Source organism: Cydia fagiglandana, chromosome 5, assembly GCF_963556715.1.
Source record: "Cydia fagiglandana chromosome 5, ilCydFagi1.1, whole genome shotgun sequence".
Taxonomy (NCBI): Eukaryota; Metazoa; Arthropoda; class Insecta; order Lepidoptera; family Tortricidae; genus Cydia; species Cydia fagiglandana.
Window position 1 is genome coordinate 8,311,444 of NC_085936.1, and position 9,118 is coordinate 8,320,561.

At 33.8% G+C, this 9,118-nt stretch overlaps 1 protein-coding gene across 1 annotated transcript; it reads right to left on the reverse strand.

Annotated features, from left to right (window-relative positions):
* Positions 1 to 498: 498 nt before the first annotated feature.
* Positions 499 to 6,863, reverse strand: LOC134664679 (arylsulfatase B-like). The gene is made up of 7 exons (XM_063521425.1): positions 6,849 to 6,863; positions 5,954 to 6,119; positions 4,942 to 5,165; positions 2,950 to 3,058; positions 1,927 to 2,079; positions 1,064 to 1,723; positions 499 to 978 (listed from the first exon to the last, which is right to left on the reverse strand). Exons 1-7 carry the CDS (start codon positions 6,861 to 6,863, stop codon positions 599 to 601), a joined length of 1,707 nt encoding a protein of 568 aa, XP_063377495.1. The 3' UTR covers positions 499 to 598.
* Between the last annotated feature and the right edge of the window lie 2,255 nt (positions 6,864 to 9,118).

A 9,118-nucleotide genomic window follows, 5' to 3' on the forward strand; every position in this document is an offset into this window, starting at 1 on the left:
ATTACCATACAAAAAATAACAAAATCGATAGTGCTGCCCGGATTTAGGCAGTAATGCAGTTAGCAGTAATGTCACGCTGCATATTGCTCCAGTAATGCTGGTGTCGTTCTGAATCCGAATGGGTACCTTTAGTCGAGCAATTAAAACTTATAATAATTTAATATATTTTATTATTAACATAATAACTTATAACCTAGCAGCTGTCGGACTTAGTTATATTCGGACAAAATATTCAAATAGATACAAAAGTTACAACTATAAAAACATTACTTATTTAGCTCCTTGACACTGCATACCTACCTAAATACAAATAAAGCCTGAGGTTACATTTTATTCTAAGTTTGTTATTAATTATGTTTATGATTAAAAAAAATATAAATATTTTTTTAAACCAATTTTTTATAAAGTGAATATTTAAGCTCTACAGCTAATTTGTATTTAGTTAACGTAACGTAAGCGCAACGTAAGAATCAGTTATTTTATGAATTGATCCTTAGGTATTATGAAGCTAAGACGGTTTAACTGATACTTACCTTGTTGGTTGGTTTTTGGTTTCTACGTTACGCCGACTATAAGAACACAAATATTACAAAATAAACTAAAAATTAAACAAGCCACCGACGCTCGTAACAAATGATGCTCCCATGTTTTTAATGTACTCGTGGATTTTATCTTTGAAAGAATTTAAATTGATGTCGACAACGTACTGCAGTTCATCTCTTGACACCTGTAAAGGAAAAGGTGGGACGGGTTTTCGTGGTGCATCGATTTTTTCTTCATTAGGTACCCAAGAGAACCACACGTAGTTCTGATTTGACGGATTAGCTCTAGGATCCGCTTTGGGTAGTCGCCTTGGATTCATTTCTGTCCAGAGACCTCTTAGTCGTAAACTCATGCGTCTAACTATATCCATTTTTGCATGCCACAGATCAAAAGCCTCAGTAGGATCTTCAGACACTTTAAATAGGCAGCCTTTTGCTGTAAAAGTAAAAAAATCGGTGTTTTATATCGGTTGAGAGTAAAGGTATTCAAAGTAAGTTAAATAAATATTGCGTCAATTCACCTAATGTTGGAAAACAAACTGCCTCGTCTGGTATATCATTAACAGTCTCTACCAGTTTACTGTTATTGCGCATCTCGTAGACTGAGTCTATGTTTAAACGCAGATCCAGTGTTTCTTTAAATACTAAGCATGCTTCCGATGCCAGTAGCACATTTTCGTACGGAAACGGGCCATGTCGCACTGCCTTGAGCTCTTTGCCTTGATATTTACTCTTCTCTTTGCTTACATTCCCCACGATTATTTTATAGTCACCTTCTCTGAACGCAGCCCAACCATTAAGATCGTCAATTGTTATTAGTACGCTGTCCCGTTTAGATACTTCGCCCTTTACAATTGTAGGCAATTGGTCGATTCCGTCAATATTTTTGGGTATATCGCCACCTGCGGCTGACAGCAAAGTGGGCAACCAATCAGTAACGTGGAATATCTGATCATTTCGGTTAGGGGTCACTGAAGCGTGCCATATGAGAGCCACAGATCTAACAGCGCCTTCCCACGGAGTACTTTTCTCTCCTCGCAGCGGCAAGTTGCATCCAAAATTTTCAGTTGCACCTGCTCCGTTATCAGATACGAAAACTATGACCGTATTTTTTAACATTTCCCTCTCTGCTAAAGCTGCAATTATATGTCCAACGCTCTTGTCCAAGCTTGCGACAAGACCTGTAAATGTCCAAATTGTTGTACACATTTATATAAATCTGCTATCTGTTTTTCATCACATATTAGCTTATACGAATACGTATAAGTTAAGCTACTATCACACACGACATCGACAATAGAAACGCATGGGTTAAGGTCGTGTATTATGACAATCTTATGCGTTTGTCGTTCAGTTAGGAGAATACAGTAATAAAAATGCATACCGGCATACATGCGCCTAGCTGTGTGCGCTATATGGCTGTTTTCAGCCAAGGTGTTGACAGGTGGCTGCAGGGACACCAAGCCTCCGCCGGTGTGTGGAGCCGCGTGCGATACGTGGAGGTACAATGGCTTCGATGTGTTGTGGTTTCTTATCACTGGAATATGTTAAAACATAGACGTTAGATTTAGATTCCAATCTGGTTTTCCTGAGAATCAAACGTCTATACGGGTACGGGACCCATCGCATTGAAGCAATATACGAGTAAAAGTCAGAAATTACAGTCAAAGTCTGATCATTGTACTTTACGTACTAAACGCATGTTACTAAATTTTATCGTGACGTCACGCTTATGTTGAAGCCGTCTCGATATATCGAAAACGTGAAAATTACTATTTTGACGGCGAAATATTGCGTTTATAAATGTATATCGCACGGAATCGTATCATTTTTTTGATGTTAAAACACCTTAAATTTTGTAACTTAGAGATCTTGTATTTTTAATATGTATTTCCATATATTTTTTATGCCTCATTTTCTTAACTCTTTGAGATTTTGTTATAAATTTTAACTTGTGAAGCGAATTAAAAAAAACATATCCGTTTTTACGCTGACTTCACAGATCTCTTAATTAATATCTCAAGAGGCATTCATTCATTTATTTATTAATTCTACTGACGTGTAGGCTTTCGATCAATTACAATCCCAGAGGTCGTTGCATCATAGCAATCATTGACAGGCTTATTGAATAGATGAGGAAATCAATTTTTATTCAAATATATTATAAGAAAATAATAACGTAATAAAAATGGGGCACTTTGTAGGGCCATTTTAGACAAGGTTCAATTGCAAAAACTAAATTTTTTTACACAGAATAATACAGATATTAAATTAAAGAAATAAAACTTTCTACAAAACTAGAAACCGAAACCGTTTACGGAGTATTTCCAGCTTTGCTTATATGGCAGGTTATTCCTCAGTATGCCTAGAGTGCGGACTCAAAGGATTTGTCGGGAACACCACTTACATTTAACAGCTCTGTCAGTGAGTATTTCCGTAAGATGTCCACTTAGATCCTCCACGGGCGCCAGGTTTTCATAAAAATTGAGACCAAAGAATGATGTGCCGTTACAATTCTGTAAAAATAAACGATTTTATACTTGGAGATTCTTGTTAGACAATTTTCTAGACCTTAAATAAAACAGTAAAAACCTGGAGCGGGAAAATAAATATTTTAAGCTAGGTACGTAAAAGGTATAATTAACTCGCTTTTACTCTTAATATGAATGTATCGTACCTGTGGTCTCGGTTACAATGGTTATTGTAACCGAGACCACAAGAATATGAATGAAGAATATGTAATGAACAATAGTACATTACTACAGAGGCCGGGACAAAAGGGGTTGCCGGCCGAAGACATATAGACGGCCGAGCGAAGCGAGGCCGGATAGGTCTGAGCGCGGGCAATCCCATTTCCCGCTGAGGTATGTATAGTGCTTTTCTCAAACATGCAATGAAATAAATAAAATAAAAAATCCACGAAACCCAAGTTTTATTTATAGAAAAAACTAAAAGTAAACTACACCCAAAATATAACCAACACGTACCTATATCATTATCACGCGTATGTTTTACACGAGTCGTGTATTTTTACTACCCGTATATTTTCATGTATCTTTGATTTTTTCGCCTTGTATCCGTCTGACTGTCGTTTTCGTCACATAAGTTTACATAGTATTTCATATTGATATCATGTTACACATACATCGTTGCTTTATGCATGGAGTAAATAAGTATAATTTCCACAGTGTTGACGAATTTGTAGTTACATTCATTTAAAATATGCCACAAAACTGTTTCTAATAAACTGTAAGCCATTTTTCTTAGTTTCTTAAATAATAAAATTGCCATAAGCAACCATATACATACTTCGTCTTTGACTTGGCGGCAGAGGCAGCAAGTTATTTAAAATCAATTCTGCTTACGCTGCCAATTCCAACACCTACGATTACAATTAATTTCATTATTTCGTCGGAACTCGTATTAAAGTAAAAAAATCAACAACGCACCATAAATCCAATAAAACAGAATGAAAAATTTTCAACTTTACCTCCATAAAAATTTAAAAAAAATAACTACGCTTGTTTGAGTAGACCTTTTTACCGCTAACGTTTAGATGAAATATTTTAAATGTTTTTATTTGTGTAGTTAAATTTATAATTCAAAATTATAAAATTTGGTTAATAATGTATTATTTATTAAGTTCATGTTGATTTTATACAAATAAAACTGCAAATTATAGCAAACATTGTTTTTTGTTTTTTTTTATAGGCGTAGTGGCAGTGTCATTACGAACCATAAAGCCAATACTGCCCCTAGTTTTTTTTTATGGATGAATGCCACGATGCTGTGTCACAAATATCTGTGAAATGAAAATTAAAAAAGAGGACTTTGCCGGCCTAGGCCTGCAAGATTTGTATGAAATTCCATTAAATACCTTTTGTCCTAGCCGCACCTGAAACGTCATACTTCGCAGCCTATTATAAGGAACATAACATCAATATTTCATTGCATGTTTGAGAAAATTAATATTCGAGTTTGGTTTACTGTAGTAATTATGATAATGTTCGTTATTCATCAGTGTTTAAATAATTTTACGGCAAAGCCTAAATGAAAATACCTATTATAAGTAATTGATTTTGATATCAGTAATGTTTAATCGACTTAACAGATAATGAAGGAGAAGGTACTATAATGTCACTGTTATACCTATTTATTTTGATTTTTATATGGTTTAGAAAATACTTGTTTATAATTACATAGGTACACATAAAAGCATGCTACTTTCTATACAATTTGCATAAAGTACCATCGCCTAATTAGAGTCTGTTCGTAAAGAGAAGAGTCGTGGAATGTATTGGGCCTCATACATTCCACGACTCTTTTCTTTCCGCACAGACTAACTAGGTTAATCTATGTCTAATTAATCTTAAGCCGACCAGTAGTCAACTAGTCATACCTCGACCAAGTTGTACGTATAGTAATCCACGGAGCCGTCGAGGAAGCCGTAGAAAGTATCAAATCCCCTGTAAGTAGGCAGATAGTGTTCCCGGGATTTGCCGACGTGCCATTTGCCAACCAAGTGCGTGTCGTAGCCTAGTTCCCGCAGGTACTCGGGTAGCAGCCTCTCCGATACTGGGATACCTCGGTCTTCTGTTGCTAGTATGGAATCGCTTTGTGTGCCTGTAAGTTAAATATACAACGCGTGCGCTATTTGAAAATGCTCCTCATTATGGAGCGAAACATGTCGAGCAATCATCGACATTATAAATGTGAGTGACGCGGTTTAACCTCCTAAGTCCTTGCGTACAATTTTTTGTACGAATTCCAAAATCGATTTTAAACTTTTATTTTGTAACTAAGGGTTCAAATTTCAAGAATAAAATAATTGCTTCTGGGTCTCAGGAGGTTAATATATTCAATATGTCAATGTCTCACGGAAGTTTTGTTATAAAAATTGCCTGAAAGTTGTTACACGTTTACTGCAATAACTCAGTTAGTGTTGTATTATTGACTATTTGAATTGAGTCAGACAGGCCCTAATAATGATTTTCTGTGTTACTGATTGATATTTACAAGAAATAAAGCTAGGAATAATAAAATATGCAACACTATGTTAATTTTACAACACAAATGTGGTTATTGATATTTTAATAATATATATGGGTAATGTACAATAAAATTAGTGAAGTGGAAACCAAAAGCTGTATAAATACTTACTTTTTAATGAGTGATTTGCAATGAAATTGTTTGTAGTTATGAATTTGTCCTAATACCTTTTCATACTACGTTTTTTGATCCATTTAGGTTTGTGTTAAATATTTCTAAGTAAAATATTGTGATTTCAAACGTCGTAACCTACAGTAAAAACCTTGAAAACAGGCTCTCCATGACACATTTTCAATAAAATGTTAAAGCCTGTTGGGAAAAAGCTCGTAAACACATTTTGCTGATAGTAAAAAAGTATTTACCGAGTCTCATAGGGTATATTCCTGTGAAAAGGGCGCTCCTGGCGGCCGTGCCCTGCGTGTCCGAATAGTATTGCTGAAGGATGGTGCCCTGGTAGGCGAGCACGTCGATGTTAGGGGTCATTATTTGATCGGACCCGTGGAAACTGACGTCATCCCAACCCTTTAATATAATGTTTTAATGTTTATTTGGGCACAAACGGTACAATAATCCTTACAGATAGTAATATTATTCAATGTCTGAACAAATGAATGTGTAATACAGTTTTGATGTAAGTACTTATACTTTAGTTCTTATGAAGAACTAATACAATTTTTTTATGTAAGTAATAATATAACAAATCGCTAAAAATAATTAGTTTAACTGAAATATAAACTGACATCATTAAATTTTACAAATCATCTGATCAAATATCTTAAAGTAAATTCACTCATTTTAATAACGGCCTTGCAAAATATATTTAGCCCTAATAATTTTAGCTTAAATGATATTTACAATTACGTAAAATGAGTGATACAATTTTGTAGATAATAATAAACTCTGATAGATACAAAAGAGACTTTTTCGAGCCTCGCTAACAGGTTATAAAATTAGGCTCTAACCTTAAGTGAATATTTTAATATAAGTACATTTTTATGAACAGCTTAATAAATTAAAATATCATTTGAATCTTCCTTTACAATAATAATATATTGTTTAGGCATATAATAAAATAATTGTGTTTATAATATGTTTTGTGAAGTTTTTTAACTGTTCCAAATAAATACATTACTTTATTTGTAGACGCATTTACGCAAACCTAATTACTTACATACAATATGTAATTATATACCTACTATATAACTTTTTCACGATAAAAACATTAGTAACATAAGAACTATAATATAAAAAACTTACCAAGTCATCCGCCATTATAAATACGATATTCGGTTTTTTATTAGCTTGTGCCATAACACATGTGACCAATAAATGCACACAACTGAAAAAATATCATATTTTAATAAGTAATTATCACTTAAACTTAACCATGTGTATGTATTGAAAACTTTTCCTCGCGCATGTTTTAACAGTGTATCTAAGAAACTCACCAAACATATTTAGATATCATAGTGAACAAATTAATCCTGAAGTCAGTTGTTTGAATCGGCTTTGTTCTTTTAAAAGAGCCCACTTGGTCTTTACTGAGGATCGCAGGGCACACAGACAATCGTTAACGGAGCGTGTAATAAAATTCACAGAAAGAAGACGTCCTGATTAAGTAAAATGAATAATCGCTCTTGAGGAATAAAATCTCTCGCAGTCGGAAAGTCAAACAACTGAAATATCAGGTAATAATGACCACAGCTGACAAGCGAAGAAAAAGGTTTTCACGATACAAATACATTAATAAGACTGAACATGTGATAACGAATTTGTATTGTATTATTTGCCACTGTGTATAATATAAACAGGTAGGTATATACTGAGAAATTACCCATATTATTCATAACTGTAATGTTATTTCAGATGTTCGAGTAACTAACTGAAGGACCGTCATTTTTGGGCATGTGGCTTTAACTTATTTAGCGTAAGTATTTCATTGAAATCATTATTTAATTTTTGTAATCATTCTGTCCAACGTAGTGTCTCAGTGAGTTGGTACAATGTTTCAAAGAATTTTATAATGATAGTAATTACCTAAATATTTCATTAAGTTGTAAGTCTGAATAATTTTACTATAATGGTATGACTATCATTTTCATACCTACCTACTTACTTAAGTATTTTGTAAAAGAGTTACTGAGAACATACAATATTTTAAAGTTTCTAGTAAAATTTATGCTTAAAACTTTGCGCCAAACTTCAAAAGCATTTGAAAAACGTAGGACTTGTTGGAAAACTTGCGTGGGTTTAAAAAATAAGAACGTTTAATTTTCTTTTTTTTCCTATTTGGATTTAAACATGTAGGTACTTTCAATGTAGTGTAAGTAGTATGTAGTCTACCAAGTTAAAGTTTTTGCAAGTTAATGCAGCTACGTTTCGTATAACGCTGGGAAATGTTCAGCTATCATTAATTATGCGTTCGAATGGGTACTTTGCTCCCCTTTTTCATCAGGCGCTGAGTACATGTTCAGTCGAGTAGAGGTATCGACATCTGATTTAATAAGTAATATACTGTACTGTTTGTCTTAATAACTTCGGTGAGACAAGATTAATGAATATTGCTAGTGATTTTGATTGATTGTCAACTTGATACTTATTTAATAACATAATTATTTTTCCCCAATCTTTTTGTCATTCGTCATTCTGTCATTCCATCATTCCAACTACCATATTGTAATTAATCATGACATTACTTATTTATGTCTGGTGTCGGGTCCGTAATATCAAAAGGTAACAATAATTTTATTAACAAAATAATATAATTAAAATTCTGGTAAACGTAACGCCTAGGTCACAGAATAAATAATAGTACTAAGTACAGAAGACTCACTCTCTAACAAAACGCGTCTGTTACGATCAGCACAGATATGGCCGCTAGGTGGCGACAGCGCCACGCGCGGCTTATGGCTTTCCCCAAAATTGGGGCCGAACGGATGTACTTTTAGCTACCTGTAGCAAAGCGATGAAATCGCGGAGTGAGACACGCCTGCCTAGGTACCTACTCACTCACGAATGTGAAATGTATATTCTTTGCCTTTACTATGCCCTTATTATTTAGGTCAATTATTTGAATGTCGAATTTCATTTAAGACCAAATTTTTGTATTTGATGGAAAAATATATAACATAATAAAAAAATAATAACATAAAAAGGGCAGACACTTGTGTGTCTGCCCTTTTTATGTTATTATTGTGTTATTATAGTGTGTATGCCATGCCAAAATTTACTGGGTAACATTATTTTCTCACGTCATCCTTTCAAATAGGTACATAGGTAGTTTTTTTATCTATTGAAATTAAAACGTTTGTGAGAAGAACGAAGCTTTTATTCAATATACTTAAAAGAGATGCCTTGCTTACATTAAAAATATATTATGTTATGTATGTTATATGCTGAAAACTCGAAGTGGGTATTTCCTTGTACCTATCTTTACCTTTACTTTACCTAGAATCCAGAAGAACAACTGTGATCGTGTATGTGTGTGTGTGTGTGTGTGTGTGTTACGAGTATCTAAGTTATTTTCG